At 42.8% G+C, this 22,646-nt stretch overlaps 2 protein-coding genes across 6 annotated transcripts in view; both read right to left on the minus strand.

Moving 5' to 3' along the window:
• BEND5 (BEN domain containing 5) overlaps positions 1 to 8,991 on the minus strand; it is a 50,154-nt gene extending 41,163 nt beyond the window's left edge. The window contains exons 1-3 of one of the 5 annotated variants that reach the window (XM_025357712.1): positions 8,093 to 8,455; positions 7,455 to 7,651; positions 4,567 to 4,643 (exon numbers count right to left, since the gene is read on the minus strand). In XM_025357712.1, coding sequence (XP_025213497.1) covers positions 4,567 to 4,585 — 19 coding nt within the window. In that variant the 5' untranslated portion in view covers positions 4,586 to 4,643; positions 7,455 to 7,651; positions 8,093 to 8,455. Of the gene's footprint in view, positions 1 to 4,566; positions 4,644 to 7,454; positions 7,652 to 8,092 lie in introns of all 5 variants that reach the window. The other 4 variants (XM_025357728.1, XM_025357703.1, XM_025357719.1 and 1 more) reach the window with 4 other exon arrangements.
• AGBL4 (ATP/GTP binding protein like 4) overlaps positions 1 to 22,646 on the minus strand; it is a 1,451,937-nt gene that overhangs the window by 242,812 nt on the left and 1,186,479 nt on the right. The gene's annotated exons all lie outside the window — the stretch shown is intronic.

Below are 22,646 nucleotides of genomic sequence, written 5' to 3' on the forward strand. Positions count from 1 at the left end.
GAGGAGAAACATTCCATTAAACTTACTACTGGGAAAAAAGGAAGCATGGTGGTAATAGGCAAATGGTGTTTTAGAAAAAACAAGCAGGTGACAGGAAACCCAATGCAAGTCTGTCTTCAAAAATGAATTTACCCCTGAAGAATTTACAGTATTATTAAAATGGGAGAAACTCTGTCTTAACTTCCATTTGACATATAATCAGGCTGGACAATTAAAATAATCCAACATCATAGAGCCAAATTTGGTATAAGTTTGTTAGCCAGGATGAAATTCTGAAAGGCTACACATAAAACACTTTATAAAGGTCTTATAAATATCTACACATAAGTTTAAAGTTTTTCATCCATACAAAAATCCTGTGAAGTTTTATGTCTGCATTAAAAAGAGATATGCCACAGAAAATACAAACACATTGCATTCTCTGGCCAATAGTGTTTGTTTTTATAAAATCCAAGGCAGACAAAAGTCTCAAGTTTCAAGGATTGTACACAGCCAAGACTACGAGGAAAAAAAAAAAAAAAGTGCCCTGCTGTGGTGTGGCAGAAAGACATCAGGAGACACCAAATCAAGGCCTGGCTCTCTCACTAACCTGTTTGGTGATTAGTCCTCTCTCTAGATTTTCTTTTCTGTAAAACATGAAGACTACAGTAGGAAACCTTAACGGATCCATCTAGCTATGTGACCGCTGGCCAGTCACAGGGACTTCCAGGTTTCTTTCTCAGCTGTGTAATGTAGGGTAACAGTAGATGAGTTAGAAGATCCCTCAAGTGGGCATGTTTGAAGAAATGCCCTACTGAGGCCATCCAAATAAGGAGAGAAGGAATTGCTGGCCAGGTTTCAGTAGGTCTCCTGGTTCTCACTCCCACCACCTCACTGGCCTTGGTACAGGACTGGGGCACAGACAAAACTGGGAAGTTCATTCTGCAGAGTCATTTGTCTAACTACCTCTATGTGCCTCAACAGGGCTGTTGTCAGTGCAATAAATGCCCCCAGGATAGCGTCACAGAGGAACAAAACATGGAAGAAAATATTAATAGTAAGCCTTTCATGCTTAGGTCAAGTCCCAGGAGGATTTAACACATACACACAAGTTAAATTTTAAACTTGTGTGCTCCTTCCATGTGCTCGTTCCTCTAAGTCATTCCTTTCCACAGTGGGCAGTACCCACAACTAAGCAAGTCACTGTTCTTCTCTCAGCACCTATTCGTCCACTGTAGTTCCTAGCAGTTATCTATATTTAAGGAGAATCTACTATATGCCAGACATTTTTCCATATTATCTTGCTAAATAACACAGTGGGCAATTACTGTCTCCATGCTATAGATGAGCACCTGGAACTCAGAGATGTGAAGTAATCTCCCCAAAGCCACACAGCTTCTAAGTAGCACAGTCACAATTTGAACCTAGACTATGTAACTTCAAAGCCTGTCCTCTTTCAGCACTCTAAAATTTCCTCTTCGGTAGTTATGGAAATGATCTAGAAGTCATCTAATCAAACTCTCCCATAGTCCAGTATTCCATCCTAAAATACCCCCGACCTGCTTGCCACCTCCAGTAACAGGGAGCTCAGCACCATGTTAGAAGTCCTTTCCAGTATTTGTCTGCTTTCTCTGCTGTTATATTGCTCCCACCAATGCCTGTGAATTCCATTCTCTGATCCTAACTCTGCTTTCAAGAACAAGTCTGATCCTTCCTCTGTGGTGCAAAACTCAGAAAATGAAAATTATCAAACTATCATCCCATGCAAATATTTTTCTTTCCTGCTTATATATTTAGCTATCCTATCCTATGTCTGACCAATGAGTGAAAAAGAAAAGGCAGCTGCTATATAGTTAAAAGAAACCAAAACAAGCCTAGTTCCAGGATCCAAAGACCTCTCTTCTCATTTGGTTTCCAGGACACCTATCTCTGCTGGTTATCCCCCGATTCTAAGTCCGTCTGTTAGACTGGGAAGGCTGTTTCTTCTCAGTCACCTTCTTTTCAGGCTCTTCTTTAATTGTGCCTTTAAAAGCTGATGTTTTGCCCTTGCACACTTCTCTCACTCTGCACTCTCTCCCACTGTAACCTCAGACCTTCCATATTCATGACTGCCAGATTGAGATCTTTGGCTCGGAATGCTCTTCTGAACCTCAGACCAAATGCCTACTTGCTCTCCTGACATATCCACTCAGATGTTCCATGGGCCCTTAAGATTCGACAGGTCTCAAGCTAAACTCATCATTTTCCCTTTCAACCAGATACACTTACAGGATTCTCCTCAAGACAGGAAGGTCCAGATCACCACATCATCATCACACACATCATTACAACCAGTCAGTTACCACGTCCCATGAATTCTCCTTCCTTAAAACATCTCAGGTCCACCATGACCACCATGACCTTAGTTTAGGTCTCAGAATTTTGGACGGAACTGATTCATATTTCTCCACAAGTCCAACCCATGTGGGAAGACTTAGCCCACTGCCTGGCACCTACAGTGCTCACTAAACAATTGTTTGAATGGCTCTCTTTTCTTGAGTAACACAAAAATCTCTATCTCACAAGGATGTAGAATATGTGCACTGAACCTGGAACCAGGTGGGTATTTACCACATATTTGGTAGACAAAAACAATGCCTATTCCTCTTCCTGCATTTCCCTGGAGTATAAGGCTGACCACCTAGTATAACTCAATACTTGTGGAACTTAAGAGAAAACCTCTCCAGATTACGAATGTTCTTCTGGTAGGAAGAGTACACACAACTTCTGTCCCTAAGGAGCTTATAAGACAAAGCAGGTAGGCACACTAGAAAGAGAATTGGTCTTGGTGTCAAAGACCCCAATCTGAATTCCACTTTCTGGGTGTGCTTTTAAAAATAAAAACTAGTATGCTCTTGAATAACACAACACCACATAAAAAGCAACTTGCCTGGGACAATTTTTTCTTTCTGTTTGTGAATCAGAAGTCTGAAGCACTCTGTAGCACATACTATTTAGTTGTAACAAATATATGGTTGTTGAACATGAGAAATTGCATTAGACTGAACCTTCAATGGTTAACATCCCAGTAGAATCTGCAACAGATGACAGCAGGCAAGTTCCAATCTTTGCTCCAAAGTACATCAGCAAAACATGTCAAAACCTAAATTAAAAGTTTTCACTCACTTTTTTTTAAGAAAATAAATCCTTTTGTTGGCAGTTTCCCACTGATGACATGCAACAATCTTTGCATATGAAATCGGCTAGTCCCCTGCTTCACTGCTAACTTTGTAGAAGTTCCAAAGCATTTCTGGAGCAAATGATCTATTTGGACTAACAATGCCAAGCTGGGACCTGAGCCCTGAATGAGCTAAAATTACCAAAGCAATAAGAACATGGCTTTGGAAGCTATTTCCCCCAAGTGTGGGGTTTCTTCTAGCTAGTTGAGGGAGTGATAAAGAATGCTGACTTTTTCCAGATGAACAAAGTTGAATGAAAACTTAAAATCCCACTGCAGGTTTCTATTCTGAAAAACAAGCTGCTGCTGCAGAGGTTCCTATCTCCGCTATTTCCCTCTCCTCAAGCACAAAAATGCACCTGTCTTCCCAAAGTTCATGAGTTCAACATGGGCATACCAGTGTAGACTATGTGCTGGGCACTGAGGATGTAGGCACAAGGAAGCCAGGCCCCTGTCCTAGAGGAGTTCCCTGTCAGGCAGGAAGAGAGGCACATTCATGACTAATGAAAACACGACATAAAATGCTACAATCCATAAGCAAGGCAAAAGCAAAGTGAAAAGAGTTCTGAGGAGGGGGAGAGTCTCTCTTGGGGGCAGAGGGAGGAATAGGGAATGCCATTGAAGCAAGGTGCTCCCAATGTACTTTGTCTATTCCTTTATCACAGGCGGAGGGGGTTGGACCACAAACTTCTGTCACATGTCTACCTTGCCCACCTGAAGGTGAGCTCCTGGTGGGCAGAGGCCCCATATCAGACAATGATTAATCCATCCTGGCTGGCTCAAAGGAGTGCAAGAGAGTGTGTTCACAGAAGAGTTAGAAATACCAAAGGTCTCAGGGAAGGGGGAAGAGAGAGTGAGGCTGGAGAAGTAAGGTGGGGCTGGGGATAGAGCTGGTCTAAGGAGGGCTATGAATGCCAGGCTAAGAAACTAAAACTTTATTCAGTAGGCAATAGGGAGATGCAGAAGGTTCTAATAAGAGCAGTCAACTAAGACTGTGTTTTAGAAGATTATTCTAAAAGCAATTGGGAAAATAGATCAGAGACGGGGTAATCAATTAGAAGACTGCTTCACTGTTTTAGATAAGAGCTGATGCTGGCCTGAATGCAGGCAGTGATGGTGGAGCTGGAAAAGAAAAACTTAAAAGATAAACTGCCAAGCCCACCTTGAACTGGTCCATTCTCTGTGTTCCCCCAGTGCCTGGCTTCTACCTTTCTTTAGCACTTACTTTGAGGCCCCCATATTACACACTCCCTGAGGATGATACCCATTTCCTTTCCATCACTCCCTCCCCCACAGAAATCCTACATAGCAGGACAAGAAAAGTCAATGCCTGCCACCCCTGGGTCACGCTGTCATTTCAATCACAGTACCTGAGATGCAGAGGTGCATTGGTATATTCACTTAATACAGCACTGGGCCTCGCATACAGAAAGCAGTAAGGAGACATCTGACAACAAAAAAATTTAGCACACTCAAACAACAGTAACAGAGCACAGGTGCCTAAATAGAACAACTTAGAATTTTAGGGCTCTAGGCACAGAGAAACCAGTTTGAGCCTCCTAAAAAGAAACATAAAATTCAACACTATGAGCCCAGTAGCAGGCTGAATTGCAGTTAGATGATGGTGAGCTCTCCAAATGAGTAGTTCTCACTTTCACAACCTGCTTGGCAAATAAATGAGAGTAAAGAGAGAACAGAGGTCAAAGGTGAGTCAAACTTTGAGTTATGTGGACCCTCCAAGAGGGACAGCCTTAGCGAAGATTTATTCAAGCAAATGCCAACTGAAGAGATAGGACAGCTGTGTGTGCTGTGTAAGAGGGAGGTTGGTAATACAGAAAGAGCAGAATGGGCTTGAAAACTCAGAAACTAAAATTATACTCTGGCTTGAAAACTTGCCTTGAGCTGTAAGCTTCATGGACAGTTTTTCCATTTCCTTTCACTCCTTCCAAATCATGCTGTGTAGCTGATGGGAACATCAGCTACTTTACAAAGGAGACTGCCAAGTGGGGGCCTAGCACTGGAAGACCTGTGTTCCAATTGCAGCCTTGCCATTTATTAGCTGTGTGGCTGTAGGCAAGTCTCTGAGCTTCGGTGTCCTCATCTATGAAATGGAAATACTAACCACAGCAATACCTACCAAAATGTCACTTAGAGGACTAACAGAGATAATGCATAGGCATATAGCAAGACTGTCAGGAAAGAAGGGGTTTTATTTTTCCTTGAACTGGGATTGTAATTCGATAAGTAGTGGTATAAACCAACTACTATGGGAAGTAACATGTAAAGTTCCACAGCAGTTGGCTTTGACATTTCCTGAGTATAAGAAGTATACTTCAAGACAGCTCTGGGTTGGCTTGGGCTAACACTCAGTATAGCAACATACTTCTCACCAAAAGCCAGAAAGCTGTGCTGAAACTACCTTGGAAACCATTCTATTGGTGTCAGAGAGATTAATTAATTACTTAATTGCTAATCCACAAACATAAAGCCACCTCTGCTTCCCACTTGAGGGGTTTCCTCCTCACACCTGGTGCCACAGCACAGTGGTATTTACATGTAGGAGATGCCAGATGAGCTCTTTGAAGTCACTGCAAGCAATTCTCAGAGCCACCAAGTTTAAGTCAAGAAGGGGTTTGAAGATACACAGGAGGTAAACGAATTCCCGAACTCACCCTGGCCCTTTGATCAGGTCTCTACCCAGGACAGTGGGTACCCAGGAAACTGAAATTCAAAATGTGGTTTGGCCAACTTCAAGTTGTTGTCTTTTTTCCCCTTTCTCCTCCCAAGGAAAAAACTGAAGAGAGGTAAGGGAAGTGTTTTTCAACTCATTCAAACTGGCACACTTCTTTGAACCTAGTCTGCCAGTTTCCAAACGATGCTTGGGTTTTTTAAATAACCTCACAGATTTACCAACATTCTAACTTGGAGGATGAACAGTCTACAGGTTCAAAATTCATGGTTCTCAAACCAACAGCTACATGTATCTTGCTTCTGAGGACTTGTGTCGATTTCAAAATCAGAGCTGGTGGAAGCTGCCATCTGCCTAAGTGGCCTCTCTGCGGTGCCTGAAGAGTCAAGCACAGTTTATATGTATGTTTGCTGAATGAATGAGTAGATGAATGAAACAATCTCCGAGAGGAAAACAGCCACTACACACTAAGACACTTATCACTGACTCTCTTTAACACATCACTTCTACTCTCCTAGGACTCTTCCAGATCTAGGAGTACAATAAAATCATCAAAAACCATGCATACTTTTTCTTCTAGCAAAAGGGAAGCTAAGGTTACAACCTAGTTATAACTTCCTCAAGCCTATCGTCTTGGGAAATAAATTCCTAATCCTTTCCCTCAGGTAATTAAAGGCAAGTAAGCAAACAAAATAAAACTTAATCAGCTATGAATGGTTCCCTCTTCTAAAATCTGCTTCCCTTCCCTCAGTTTCTTTGGCCCTAGGTGTCTGGCAGCGGGTGGGCCTACACTCCTGTGTGCCAGGGCTTATCATGGAGGTGGTATGGATAGAGCCTGTCACAAAGGGTCCCAGTGCTGCTGGTCAGTTTCCAGTTCTTCCATTCTTCAACTTTTGCAAAACTATTTTCCCCAGGCAAAATGAGGTGGTGGAAAGGAACCAGTCATGAGTCGTGAGACTCAGCTAACTTGCCATGAGACCCTGGGCAAATCTCTATGAGTTGAGAGAACGCTGGGTTCATCTTTTAGGCTAAATGTGAGGAAGCAAAGGAACTTGAAAAAAAAACAGAGAAGGTCTCAAAATTACAAAACATCTTCATTCAGTTCCTAACCCTTGGTGTTCTTTCTGGTAGAAGGCAGGGTGACTATTTGCCCACTTTAAGGTTCATTCTCTTTACCAGCAGCAGCTAAAAAGGCTGCTCCCCCAACTGGAGATGATACTTCCCCATTCCTTGCTTGTCTAGACTCAAACTTCCTGGAACTAGCTGGGAAAGAGGGCCAGCTGTCTTCTCTTTACAAAGGAAAAGACAGGAAGCACTGGAGCATATAAAGGGCTGGTTTCTTTCCCTATCACCAACTGAACCTCAGTACCCTCATCTATGAAATGGAGATGAGACCAGTTGCCTTAGCCCATCTCTCAGGGCCCTGGCAGAGTAGGGATGAGAGGTCCAGTGTTATTCTGACCCAGAAACTCCCTCCTGGCCCTCAGCTCTCTCATTCAGGAAGCCTTATGGGAGATTCAGAAAGGGGTGTGGAGGCTGAGGGATGCCTTAGGGCCTCTACCTCCTTACCTCTGCCACCTGGCCAGGGAGGGGCAGGAGAGTGTGGTGTGGCGCCCAGTGCACTGAGGTTCAAGGCCTCCTCATCCTGTCCAATGCTGGCCCGGATGGGACAAGGATGTCATAGCTTCCCTCTGTGAGGAGGGACTCCCACCTAGAAGATCTGACAATATCCTTCTTGCTCCTTACTCCAAGGAGGTACCAACGGCCTTAAAGGGAGAGAGACAGACACCTTGAGAAACTTAAGGAGACAGAAAAGAACAGAGGGAAGGAACTGGTAGAGAGGTAAAGAGAAGGTGAGAGAGAAATGACGGTACAAACAGGTAGGGAGAAAAAGAGAAAGTGAAGGGACGAAGAAAACACAAAGAATCAGAAAGAGGAGGACAGACACAGATGAAGAGATGAAGACGGACTGACAGCGCGGGAGCTTCGGGGAAGCGGGGAAGACAAAGGGGACCATCCGGTCTTTTTAACTGGCCTGGCCTCTTAGAGAAACCCCGTTCCCAAATGAAATGCCCAGAGGACGGGAGAAGGAGGCAGGAAGGAGCAAGCAGTGGCTTCCCCCGGTCCCCTCCGCCCCAGCCCCCAGCCCCTCCCGGGGTCCCAGCCCCCGCCCGGGTCCCACTGTCCCTCCCCGCCCGCTTGCTCACCTGCCAGCGCCAGGATCTGGGCCTTGTGGAGCAACAGCGCGCCCCAGTCGCGGGGGGCGCGCGGGGGGCTCTCGGGCCCGGCGCCCAGTTCCTCCGGGCCCCGGTACACGGCGTACACCTTCTGGTTGTCAAAATCCAGCCGCGAGCGGGGGCTGAAGTCGCGCACGCACGACACGGGCAGCGCGTAGCAGACGTTGTCCTCCAGGAACCGCACAAAGGCGTACATGGTGGGCGCCGGGGGCGGGCCCCGGTCGGGCCGCTCAGCCCGCGGGGCGGGCGCGGAGGTGGGGATCCGGCGGGGGGCGCGAGCCTCGCTGCGGTGCTGGGGGGGCGGGGGCGGCTCCCCAGGACCCAGGCTCCCCCCACTGTTATTGTTCCTGAAAGCACCGTTCTGCCAATCGGCTGCTCTCGCCTGGGCGCGGAAAAGGGAGGGAGGGGGGGAAAGGGGGACGAGGGGCGGATGAGGGGGGTTTGGAAGCGCACTGCCACTTGCAAAGTCAGACCCGAGCAATCACAGCCGGAGCGCGATTCGAATGGGGAGGGAAAAGGGCTCAGAGATTCAGTTGCAATAAAAATAATAACAAGAGCATTGCAGGAAAAAAATGTATTGATTAAAAGGTGCGCTGCGGGCAGGATTATATTGCTTCAACAATCGCGCTGCCAAATTGCATTGCAACAAAACTGCATTGCCAAGGAGAGAAGTGTATGAGAGAATGAATGCGGGATAGGGGTGGGGGCAATCTTGTTTGAATCTCAAAGTGTAAACTTGGAAGCCAGCAGAAGTTTGGAGTGTTTTAAATTTAGCCACCCTACCCGCATCCCCCCCCTCCTCCCCCCCCCCCCCCCCCCCCCCCCCGCGCCTTTCCCAGCGCCTTAGTTTGGCCCCGCCTTTTCTTTGCTTTCTTTCTTTTTGTTTGTTTGTTTTGTTTTGCAAAACGGCCAGCTCCCGCTGTGGGAAGGGTCAGTCAGACAGAAAATTTCCCCTAGAGCTGCCAAACCAGTTCTGACCAGAACTGGGGCTTATCTGGGATTTCCAGTTGTGCCAGCTGGCTGGAGTGGTGGAAGGTTTGTCAAGGGCTGCTCTCATCTGAGGGAGCAGTGGCGCCCCTCTCTTCTGTAGTCTTTCCCCATTGAGGTACCCTCTCCACAGCACGCCCACCACTGACCAGGGACAAGTTGGAATCGCGGAGGGAATTGAGGAGCGCTCTGGGTAATACAGGCCCAAGGCTAGGGATTTCTGGAGCACTTTGAGGAGTACAGGAATATACTCCATGGAATAGCGGTCTTTGCTCTGTCTTTTGTCAAAGAGAGCCTGGAGGGGCTTGGGTCCCCTCCAAGACAAGCCATGAGGACCAGCCAAAGGGGGCTGATTGGGCTCTGTACTCATGGGAACCCTATCCCACATCAGAGGAGGTCAATACCTTCACAAGGATGCCTCTGAGGGGGTGGGTTTCGTATCAAATATGGCTAGTTATATTTCTGTTGCCTAGCCAGACCTGGCACTTGACGGTAAGTTAATGAATTTTGGGTAAAGAAGAATAAAGAAAAACCCGTATTCACCCATCCATCCATCCATCCATCCATCCGTTCATTCATTCCTTTATTCAAGCCACCAATATTCACTGAATTTACACCACCTGCCAGATTCTGGGCCAGGTGCTGGTGGTAGAGATTAAAAGACAAACACCTGGATTCTTGGGCCTTGCAAAGTCAGTGTACCAGAACTTGAATCTCAGTTTTGGGTTCCTGTGCAAAAATTAGGTAACTGTATGAATGACATACCTTTCCCATCCTCACAACTTTTACAATCTAGTCTAGGAGTATTAAATAAGTATAAGCAAGTAATGACAGTATAATGAGAAAAGTATTGTCATAGAGGAATGCTTAAGGGAGGTGTTGGACTCAATTAAATGTTATATTTTTAAAAATTCATTTTAATAAACTTTAGCTGTAAGAAAAAAACAAAATAAGTGCACCAAAATGTTAATAGTGATTTTCTTAGTTTCTTAGTAGTGGTAGATGATTTTGTTTTTCCTTGTATTCATTGTGTATGTATGTAACTATTATCCACAATGTTTTATTACTTTATAATCAGAAAACATTAAACATTATAAAATCAAAGCACTGTGCTCACATTTCACATCATCTGCACTAACAATGAAGCAGATATTTATTTCACTGTGATATAGAGAGCGCATTATATAAGTGAATCCCATCAACATACAGCTCTCATATCCAAATGTGTAGGTCAGTACAAATTTTTTTACACCAACCCACTGGTTATGTGGTACCAGCCAAAAATGATCACCACTTGTCCTGAGGCAGCTGTTGGTCTTATCTTGCCCTACAAGCTTGTGGAAAAAAGAGGAGCCACTCTGAGTTGTTCCAGCACATTTACTCTCATGATTATGATTTCTTTGGACTGATCTTCAATGAGTTTTTAAGAATACATTCCTATGGTGGTCAAGGGGAAGTAATGTTCAGCAAGACTTCTGATAATTCACAAGATGGATCATGCAGAGTTGGCCGTATTTAACGTAAGTCCTTGAAGCTCCGGACTGTGTTCCCAAAATGATTTCAAGTAATCCATGGCCAACCTCCTCTCTGCATCTAAATGGGGGTGACCACAAAACATTCCCAATCTCATCTCTTACTACCTTCCCAGACACAGTACACTCCAGACACCTAAACTATTTGACATTTCCCAAGACAGCATGTTTTAGCAAGTCCCAAGCTTTTGTGCTTTTTCTGCCTTCATCCTGGGAAGTTCTTCCTTCCTCAACTTACCCTGAAAATCAGCTCAAATCAGCCTTTGTGAAGTCTTCCCCAACCACCCACACTTCTCAAGCATAGCTCATCTCTTTCTACTACAATATTTTGTCCCAGTACTTTTTATCTTCCTTCACTATAATAAGAGCTCTTTGAGGGGAGGCAAAGGCTGAGTAACTTTAGCATCCCAGGTACCTAGCACAGGGCTGAGGAGTAAATGTTTATAAAACAAACGTATTAAAGAAAGACATAAAGACAGCATGAATAACAAACCTCTTGCACATTTTTTCTCAAAAGTCTGTTCCTTTTTTTTTTTTTTTGAGACAGAGTTTTGCTCTTGTTGCCTAGGCTGGAGTGCAATGGCCTGGTCTCGTCTCACTGCCACTTCCACCTCCCGGGTTCAAGCGATTCTCTTCCCTCAGCCTCCCGAGTAGCTGGGACTACAGGTACCTGCCACTGCGCCCAGCTAATTTTTGTATTTTTAGTAGAGATGAAGTTTCACCATGTCAGTCAGACTGGTCTTGAACTCCTGACCTCAGGCAATCCGCCTGCCTCAGCCTCCCAAAGTGCTGGGATTACAGACGTGAGCCACCGTGCCTGGCCTTTATTATTATTATTATTATTATTATTATACTTTAAGTTCTGGTATACGTGTGCAAAACGTGCAGGTTTGTTACATAGGTTTACATGTGCCATGGTGGTTTGCTACACCCATCAACCCGTCAACTACATTAGGTATTTCTCCTAATGCTATCCCTCCCCTCATCCCCTAACACGCCACCCCTCTGCAGGCCCTGGTGTGTTCTCCTCACCGTATCTATGTGTTCTCATTGTTCACCTCCCACTTATGAGTGAGAATAGGACACAAACAAATGGAAAAACATTCCATGCTCATGGATAGGAAGAATCAATATTGTGAAAATGGTCATATTGCCCAAAGTAATTTAAAGATTCAATGCTATCCCCATCAAGCTACCCCTGACTTTCTTCACAGAATTAGAAAAAGCTACTTTAAATTTCATGTGGAACCAAAAAAGAGCCCGTATAGCCAACACAATCCTAAGCAAAAAGAACAAAACTGGAGGCATCATGCTATCTGACTTCAAACCATACTACAAGGCTACAGTAACCCAAACAGCATGGTACTGGTACCAAAACAGATATATAGACCAATGGAACAGAACAGAGGCCTCAGAAATAACGCCACACATCTACAACCAACTGATCTTTGAGAAATCTGAAAAAAAAAGCAATGGGGAAAGGAGTCCCTATTTAATAAATGGTGTTAGGAAAACTAGCTAGCCATATGCAAAAAACTGAAACTGGATCCCCTCCTTACACCTTATACAAAAATTAACTCAAGATGGATTGAAGACTTAAATGTAAGACGTAAAACCATTAAAACCCTAGAAGAAAACCTAGGTAATACCATTCAGGACATAGGCATGGGCAAAGACTTCATGACTAAAACACCAAAAGCAATGGCAACAAAAGCCAAAATTGACCCGTGGGATCTAATTAAACTAAAGAGCTTCTGCACAACCTGTTCCCCTTTTTAAGAGTTGAAGCTGAATCCCAACTCTGCCTTTCCCATTCCCAGTGATCGTAGGGCAGAACATTGATTCTACCCCTCGTAAGACAGACGCATTCATGAACATATTAAATATCACTGCACCCTCAGGTTCAAATTCCCTACCCATGTCAGTGTAAATCATTCTTATAAGGAGGCAGTTCCATTTTCCGAGAACCTAGAAAGAGGAAAAGAACGAACAATGGACTGGATGCTGACAAAGTAAACACAGATCGAAATGCATTTTTCGTAGATCCACAGAATAGATTCTGGAGTAGTCATGACTAGCATGGGATGCTCAAAGAGATACCCTCCGCGGCACCAGAAAGACGTCAGTTTCAGCTTCCTGTGTGACTCACACATTCAGTCTATGGATACAGCTTAATGGAAAAGCTACTATGTGCCATAGTGTGCCTCTTCCACCCTACTGAAAACTGAGCAAGAGTACTTTGACCTGGACACCATAGCCCTGGGCTTTACACATACCAGATATTCAAGATATTGATGATTCATTGACTGGTAAGCAAAGATAGTTTAAATACAGATTTCAGACTTAAAGAGGCAATTGCAAACTTCAAGTTTAACCAAATCATTGTTGAATCCTCTCTTCAGTATTTCTGCCAAATGGGCATCTAGAACACCTTTTATACAGTTATAATGCCAGGAAGCTTACTAGCTTCCCTTAACTTTTACACATTACCAAGTGTTAGAAAGGTCTTTCTTACTTGCATTGAGGTAGAATCTTTAACCTTGTGGCAGCCTTACTAGGTTTACCAAGACTCTCACACCTGCCCTTCAGACATGGTAAAACTTGGAATCCTGTCTCCCAGCTCTTTGTTTGTCTTCTGCCCAAACATCTTCATTTCCTTCACCTGTCTCTCCTCATATGACCTGGTTTCAGTGATGATAATTGTAATACCTACTTTTTCTCTAAAGCTTATAAATCATGCATGGCAGGCGCTGTGTATACATGATCTCAGTTATTTCACACCAAATTCTTGAAGTGGGTGTTATTAAACCCATGATAGAGTTGAGAAAATGGAGAACTATGGCAAAGCAGTTTGGCTCTGGGGAGCCCTGGAAGGCTTGTGGTTATATTTGAATTTTAGACAGTTTGCTCTAGAAACCTTGTGGGGAAGGATTGGAGGGAACGCAAGTCTAGGGAGACAGAGGCCTGCGAAGAGGCTGACTGTCCTGTCTCACCCCTCCCCCGACTCTCTTTTTCTGTGGGCCAAATGTACTTTGCCTCTCATCCAAGTCATTTTAATGGAGCAGAAAGTGTACACATCTGGGGCAGCTTTGCAACTGCGTCTCCATTGCACTCTCCTGTTGAGTTTTGCAGAGCCTTGGGTTAATGTCGGGCTCCTTCGGTTTAGCCAGCTGAAGCATGTTCAGTGGCAGCAGTGGGACTTATGTTTCATATTACTGCATGGAATTCTCAATGTACTTTGCAAAACTATTTTTAAGGAGACTTGGGTTTTGTAAATTTTTAAAGCAATTGGAGCGTGTCTTTTCAACCTCTCTGCTAATGACTGACCACATTTTTTCATGATTTTGCCTTTCTTCCCCTGTGATGTTTGATTTGACTTTTCAAGTCTCTGCTTTTTACATTTTTAAAAGACTTTTGAAATAGTAGTTTCAGGTTCATAGTAAAATTAAGAGGCAAGTACAGAAATTGCCTTCATACCTCCTATCACCCACACAGGAATAGCCTCTTTAATACCAACATCCCCCACTAGAGTGGTACATTTGTTGCAACTGATCAGCCTACATTGACACATCATCATCCCCCGAAGTCCATAGTTTACATTTGAGTTCACTCTTCGTGGTATACATTCTATGGCTTAGGACAAAAGTATAATGACATGTATCCACCATTATGGTATCATACAGACTAACTTCACTGTCCTAAAAATCCTCTGTGTTCCACCTATTTAGCCCACCTCAGCAGCTCCAACCCTGGCAACCACTGATCTTTTTACTGTCTCCATAGTTTTACCTTTTCCAGAATGCCATATAGTTGGAATCATACACTATGTAGCCCTTTCAGATTAGCTTCTTTCACTTAATAATATGCATTTAAGATTTTTTCATGTTGTCTTATGGTCTTTTACATTTTTAAAATTTTCCTATTTTGGCCAGAAAAGTAATTTGCTGTGCTACAAAAAAGTAAATTGCTGTGTTGAGGGCCACTGTCTTCTCAGGTTGATTCAAGGAAGGAATGTTGATACATGGCCAGGAGGATCTGGAGCTACTGGGAGGCCTGTAGTGGGCATTATCCTGAGCTGTGTAGTGATACCCTAAAGCAGGGGCATCAACCCAACTAATTCATATGCACTCCTGCTAATGAGGTCTGATTGAGTCTGCTTGTGGGATTTTGGGCTGGGAAGAGAATAGCAATGGAGTCAGGGAAGGAAGGAAAGAGAGGAGTTGCATATTGAGTATAGGCTTAAAGGCCAATGAACATCACCTGGATAAGTTATCCAGGTCAGACTTAGAGGGAATGTAAACTTGTCAAGTAGATGACAGATTGGAGTGCCAACGAAATATGGGCTTAGGAATCAGACCAGTGGTTAAAACCTGACTTTGTTACATCTTTGCTATAACTTTAGGCAAGACAGTTCACCTCCATGAGCCTCAGCTTTCTCACCTGCGAAGGTGTTGTGAGACTTGGGCCAATAATTTTCCACCCTTTCTGTGTATTAAGATCACCTTGGGAATTAAAAAATATTCCATTCCCAGGTCCTATCCCCTGAGACCCTGATTCAGTTGGTCTGGAATGGGGCCTAGGCATTGATTTTTTTTTTTTTTTTTAATTCCCAGAGTATTCTAACATGAGACAAAATTGAGCACTTCTGAGTTAGAAGATCTTAAGGTAACATGCCAAGCACATAGGAAATTCTCAACAAGTCATAAATATTACTATTTTCAGGAAAAATATACAGGGCTTCTAAATGTCATCTAACCTTGAGCAAGTCACTTAGCATCTCTGAGTTATGATTTCTTCACCTGAAAAAGGACATGCCAATGTAATAAGAAAACAGTATATTTAGTCTTAGGCTCTGGGTCAAATCCTGGTCTGATAAGTAAGGTCTATCCTTATGGTGTGGCCTTGGGTAAGTTTCTTAATCTCTTCAAGCATCACTTTCTTCATAAGAATATTAATTCAACTTCACAGAGATGTTATGAGGATTAAATGAGATAATCTCTGTAAAATGCTTGGCCCAGTGCCTGACACTGTGGTGAGTTCTCAGTAAATTACAGTTGCTGTTACTGTTATAATCATAATAATTATTATAGTTATAATTATGAGAACACTTATCCCCATTCTGACACAGAGTGGGGGTGTCCAATAAATTTTTAATGAATCAAATTGAATACAACAAACTGAACCATGCTGATGATAATCCAACAAGCATCCTACAGTGATTCCCGCCAAATGCTATCCCTTTCAATAAAACTCTATGGTCACGGGTCACAGTCAGTAAAGAAGTTCTCTAATTTCAAATGTTCAAGAGCCTCTGAGGCCACAGGGCTTGCCCAAACCTGCAGCAAATACTTCTGAAATACTGTATTTGGAGCCATTCATTCATTCAAACGGACTTTGTTGAGCATTTTTTTAAGAGAAGAAATAAAAACTTCTATGCGTTATATAAAATGTAAAGTGTAGAAGTGTTTACAGCAATCTGAAGCCTTGCAGATGTGCATATTGACTTGAAGTTCAGTTCAGGCAAACTATGGTCAAATTCAACCATTCCGATCTCACCTATCCTATGATCTCATGTAGGTCACAAATGGAAATCATTGGTCAAACAAATTATCTGAATCCCCGCATTTTACTAGTAGTATACTATATATTCTGCATAAGCAACAAAAAGCAAATGGATTCCCAGTGGTTAAAGATGAAAAGAAATTTATTAATAGAAAAAAATTGTCACAAAGAAACAACATTTGAATTCATTTTGAAAAAGAAACGAAAAGATTGACCTACCTTGGAAAAATGCAAGTCACTTCTTGAAATTAAGAATTTCAATTAGGGGCCAACTAGTTTGAGAAGTTGCCTCTGGTTCCCTTTATTAAATTAACTCATTCTGTAATTTTTCAAGTGAAATGTCACTTCCTCAGGAAAGTCCTCCCTAACTCCTCCCATCCCCCTCCATAGACTAGCTCCAGTCCTTCTTACACACTTCCATGGCTTCTTACAGTTTTCTTCATGGAGTGTATCATAGTATGTAATTATATGTTTATTCTATTATGGTATATCTCTGCCTATAGATCAAAGCTCCATTAGAGAAATGACCACATCTGTTTTCTTCACTGTTGCATTTTCGTGCCTAGCCTCACCCATGAGAAACCCTAAACAAACACTTGTTGAATGAGTGCATGTCTGAAAGGCCGACCCTAGAGAACCCCCCCACCCAGAGAGGCAACAGGTGTACCAAGGGCCATATTCTGTCCCTTTAAGTCTCATTTTCTTCTCTGTGTTTCTGTGCTTCCACCATGTCTGGTTCCTACAATCTGACTGAAACATCAATAAAAGCCTATTTCCCATTTTCCCTTAGCAACCACTGGATAGGTTAACATTTTCAAAATGGTTTTCCAAATATGAGGAGAGAACAAAATGGAAATAAATAGGAAAATGACGTACACAGAAGAAAAATAGTTAAGTTGACAGTCACACATGGTGGTCATATACTAATACTAATAATAACATCATAGTAGCAGGAACCTCATTGACACAGTCTATGGGCCTTCCAGGAAACAAGATGGTGATTCTGCCTCATTCCACAAGCTAGAGTTCTTTTTATCCTGCTGTTGTTGGCTGGAAGTCACTGACTCTCTAATCCCCTACTTAGTTAAGGAGAACCCTGCCTCATTCTAGTCTTCTGATGATTCCAATATCATTTTTGAGACAATAGGGCAACCTTCCTTTAAAGACCGTGTTAGTTTTCTGGTTATCAACTCTGCTCATCCTAAGCACCTGGTGGTTCAAAATGCCTGCCCTTCACAAGTCCTCATAGGGCCAGAGTGTACCCCTAGACTTAAAAAAAAAAAAAGACAACTCTAGGTTACCATTCTGAGTCAAAGGCATAAAGGAGAACATTCATTCAGAAGGTTAAGTCATCTCAGAAGTATACAGCAAACTGTGAACTCTGATTTTCTTAAGAATGTCTCTTAACCACACCATAAATTCAACACAAAATCAGAGGAGAGAAATGAAAACAGAACTAATGATTATTGATTTCCACGATAGGAACTGTACTAACTGCTTTACATATTTAGTTCTTTTAATATTTTCAAAATATCCTATAAAGTCAGTATTATTATTATCTCCATTTTTCCGATGAGGAAACTAAGACTTAGAGAAGTCATAGAACTTGTTTATAGTTACATGGAAAAGACTTCAACCTGGGTTTCTTTGATTCAGAACTTGGGTTATGATGGCTGTTTTGATATAGGCCTTGCCTCAGAGTTTCCTGAAGCAACAAGTCGCTGAAATGACTATGGGATTTAATCCCTGTGCCCTTTTTCCTAGAGGCTTGAATCCCTACCTAGAAATCTGAGAATTAGACACTATGGGAAAGTCCAGTATCTACCATTCCAATAATTCATGTCTTTTTTTTTTTTTTTTTTTTTTTTTTTTTGAGACGGAGTCCCGCTCTGTCGCCCAGACTGGAGTGCAGTGGCCGGATGTCAGCTCACTGCAAGCTCCGCCTCCTGGGTTTACGCTATTCTCCTGCCTCAGCCTCCCGAGTAGCTGGGACTACAGGCGCCAGCCACCTCGCCCGGCTAGTTTTTTGTATTTTTTTAGTAGAGACGGGGTTTCACCGTGTTAGCCAGGATGGTCTCGATCTCCTGACCTCGTGATCCGCCCGTCTCGGCCTCCCAAAGTGCTGGGATTACAGGCTTGAGCCACCGCGCCCGGCATAATTCATGTCTTAAGTAGCTAATGATTTTGTAAATATTGAAGATTTGACTACATTATCTGTGGTTTCTTAAATCATGGCTTCCTTACGCCTGAGTCTGCATTTTTAAAGCTCTTTGAGCTTACCAACTGTTCAAGTAGATTTCTACTGTCATATATCCTCTGCTGATGGCCAAGGCATTAGAACTTGTTGGTAATCACCTCTTACTGCAGGGGAAGAGTGGAGGATTATTTGAGCCAAAAAAAGAGACGATTGGATAGCTCCAGTCAGAGAGATCTCTGTGAAAAATGTCAGCCTCCCCCATTACCCCGCAAAGGTGTTTTCTTACCGTATTGTTGATTAGAGGAATAATAATAAGAATAGAGATAATAGTAGCAAACATTTAAGGAATGCTTGCCTTGTGCTAGGCTTTATGTACATTTTTCATTTAATCCTTAAAGTAGTCCTGGATAGTAGGTACTATTATTATTAGCCTCATTTTAAAGGTGAGGAAACAAGGCATAGGGATGTTGGGTAATTTTCCCAAGGTCACACAGGAGTATATAGTAGACATAGGATTAAAACCCAGGCCATTTGACTCTAGAGCCCCAGCCATGGACTTCTGCCCCAATTCTGGCTCCCACTGAGTCTGACTCTCTAGCCTCATTGACAGAATTTGTGCTCTTCTGGTCAGGATGGGGAGATGATGAAACATTCATCCTCAAAGGGTCATATACAAGTTCTCCAGGGATGTCCAGATGACCCCTATTGGTCCAGGTGAGATCCTGGCAGGCACTGTCATACAAATGTCCCAACAAGCACCCTGGAGTTCATTTATATCTTCATTCTATGTCGTGGTAGGTGGGAATGTACTAGATCCAATCCACAGGATAAAGATGGCTTTCTTTCATTTACTAACACAAATTTCTTTATTTAGTAGCACAAAAGGAATATTTATTAATGCCAACCAATATAAAAAAGTCCTTTCCCTCTAAGTTTTTATATTACAATGGAAAACTGACTCATATATACAACATATGATACATTTTCTTTTGATAGTTCTTTTCATAGAGTCTTTTAATCCTGGTGGGGGATGTATTGGGGTGCAGAATACTAAAACCCCACCTCCCCATCTTTATTATCATGGAAAAGAAATGGCAAGAATAGAGGAGAAAGAGATAATCAGTTAAGGGTGAGGCATTTTTTTTTTTTTTTTTTTTTTGCTAACAGAAGGATGGATAAGAGAAAGACACACAAAGGTGCATGGGACTCTGGATAGTGGCCAAGGGAAGGTTTACCTCAACTGGTGGGTCCAGTAGGTAACTGCAAAGGACCCTACCTCCCACCCTGCTAACATATTTGGCCACATTGCTGGGCCATCAAATGGCTCCAATCACTAAACTCTGTTACTGGCTCTGGGACCCATTCTGGAGAGGTAGTATGTCACGAAAGGTATATGGCAATACAAAAAGTGAAAAGTGCACAGGCTTTTAACTCAGATTTGGACTCAATTACTGCTTTATCACCAAGGTACTGTGAGACCTTAGGAAAATCTATGACTCTCAGTTTCAGGTTTTTCAACTGTCAAAGAGATCCTTATAAGGTTTTCATGTCTAACTGAGACAACGCATGTAAAGTGCATAGCAGGCACAGTGCCTCTCACACAGTAGGTTGCAGAAACTACCAGTTGCCTTTTTCATTCTTATTTTCTGAGATAGTTTCTATTACTCTTTCCTTTCAGGAGGTCACAGGGTAATGACAAGGATGGGTTCTTGGAGCCAGTTCATTTTTGGTGAAGGATTTTCCTCCTCCCTGAAGGCTGAGCAGTATTACTGTAGATATGCCACCCACCATCCCTTCCTGGCCAACGAAGGCAGTCTGCCTTGTTTAAGAAAGCTGGAATCTTACTAAGGTCTGTGCTTTTATAAATTTTAGGACTTAAGCTGAGTTTGGGGTTTTATTGTCTGTTTTAAAAATCATGTTCAGATATTATATATTTAAAACATGGCTTCAGAATTGTGAAACACAGTGTTCTCAATCATAAAAAAGGATGAACTATGTTATGCCTTTCTGTTTCCATTTCTGGGTTCTCTTCTTGTCTCCTTGCATGAATTTTTCTGTGATGCCCTGCCTTATGTCCTAATTCATCTGGGATACTAACTGTGAAAATGTAGGCAAGATTCTTAACTCCTCTAAGACTGTCTTATTTGTTCATTCATTTATTTACTATTTAACTATTTGATGAGGGCTTATAATGTGCCAGAATCTCTGATTAATGCTTGGGATACAGTAGATAATCAGACAGACAGTTTCCCCCATCTATAAATGGGAAAATGAAATGCATATTTTAGGATTTTCGAATGGAGTAAATGAAATTATATATATATATGGAAGAGACAAAGAAGAGGACTAAAATCTATTGAACCCCTTACTTGATCCCCAGTGATGCTAGGTGCTTGACATGAAATTCTGATAATAAACTTGGGAAGTGATTGTTGTTATCGCTATTTTATAGATGTAGCAACTGAGGTTCAGAGAGGGAGAGTGAAGGTCCAAGTCACATACTAGATTCAAACCTGGTATGAAGTCCATATGGTTCTCACTCTGCTATGTTGCCTCCAGTGGTCTTGGAACACTGCTTGTCATCCACTGGGTGTGTTAATTCCCATCACTAACTTCACATAGAATACAGGAGGCTGTACTATTCTTGCTGTGGATATATATATATTTTGACATGGAGTCTTGCTCTGTCACCCAAGCTGGAGTGCAGTGGCTCGATCTCGGCTCACTGCAAGCTCCGCCTCCCAGGTTCATGCCATTCTCCTGCCTCAGCCTCCCGAGTAGCTGGGACTACAGGCACCCACCACCACGCCCAGCTAATTTTTTTGTATTTTTAGTAGAGACGGGGTTTCACCGTGTTAGCCAGGATGGTCTTGATCTCCTGACCTTGTGATCTGCCCACCTTGGCCTCCCAAACTGCTGGGATTACAGGCATGAGCCACGATGCAGATATGTTTGATAGCACTAAAGGTCTGGGTATAGTAAGGGGTACTCGAATGGAAATCCAAATCCTGTTTCCTGATTCTTTAGGGACAAGACATAAAGAAGACTTATGAAAGGAAATGGAGGGAGACATATGCATTAAGCTCACTAACTCCAAGTCATGGGAAGAACTTTAAGGTCCGGGCAGCTAGACTCACCAACTCAGGAGACAGCTGGGACAGGGACTGTTGGCAAGAGGAACATTGTCTTTCCCAAGCCATTCCATTTCTGCTGCAGTGACATTAAAAGATAAAATGTTCAAAACTCTGTGACTCTTACCACTTCCTAGGTGGAGGCAGATACGAACTGCATAAACAACGAGGTATATTTTTCCACTTAAGATGTTCAGTGCCTATCCAAGGAAGAAAGAGTCTGTCAGAAAACATTCACTTAGGGCCTGCACATTTTCAAGAAGCTGAAAGCAGAGTAGGAAGTGAAATCACTATGCTTACATTTGGCAAGAGGACTGCAAAACTGCCCCCAAGCTAAACAATTTGGACCTGTGCACCCTTTTCTCTTCCATCTCTTTGTTTGGACAAGTCACAGCAAGAGCACATAACAGATTTACCAGCACTATTCATGTGTTTTTAACTTTATGAGCAAAGCCTTCTCTTTGGTATCAAGAAAAGGAAGGGTCGGTCATGCCAGAGAGTGCCTGTTGCCACTGAGAAAACTTGTGAGGGTTACCAGAATGAAAAGACAGATACAAATGAAGAAAGGCAGAGTTTCGCATGCAAAAAAGGGGAAAAAAATCTTTTCCTTGGCATAGAAAAATTTCATCCTGAAGGTTCTTTTTTCCCTTTTTTTGGCAATGTGATAAACACCTTAAAATAGAGTTATGAAACAGAAACAGATTCTACAGAAGGAGGAAACCAAGACTAGTGACCTCAGAGAACTTATGTATCAAACCTCTCATTCTAGAGATGACAAAACTGAGGCCAGAAGGATGATGATTTCCCCCAAGTCAAAGAGTTTGTCATTGACTGCTATGGTTTGAATGTGTCCCTCAAAGTTCATGGGTTGGAAACTTAATCTTGAGGACAACAGTGTAGAGAGGTGAGACATTTAAGAGGTGATTAGATCATAAGGGTTCTGCCCTTATGAATGAATTAATATCATTATCTCAGAAGTGAGCTCATTACTGCAAGAGTGAGTTTGTTATAAAAAGGAGTTTGAGCTGGGCGCAGTGGCACAAGCCTGTAGTCCCAGCTACTTGGAAGTCTGAGGCAGAGGATGGATTGAGTCCAGGTTCAAGACCAGCCTGGGC

This window comes from Theropithecus gelada, chromosome 1 (genome assembly GCF_003255815.1).
Source record: "Theropithecus gelada isolate Dixy chromosome 1, Tgel_1.0, whole genome shotgun sequence".
Taxonomy (NCBI): domain Eukaryota; kingdom Metazoa; phylum Chordata; class Mammalia; order Primates; family Cercopithecidae; genus Theropithecus; species Theropithecus gelada.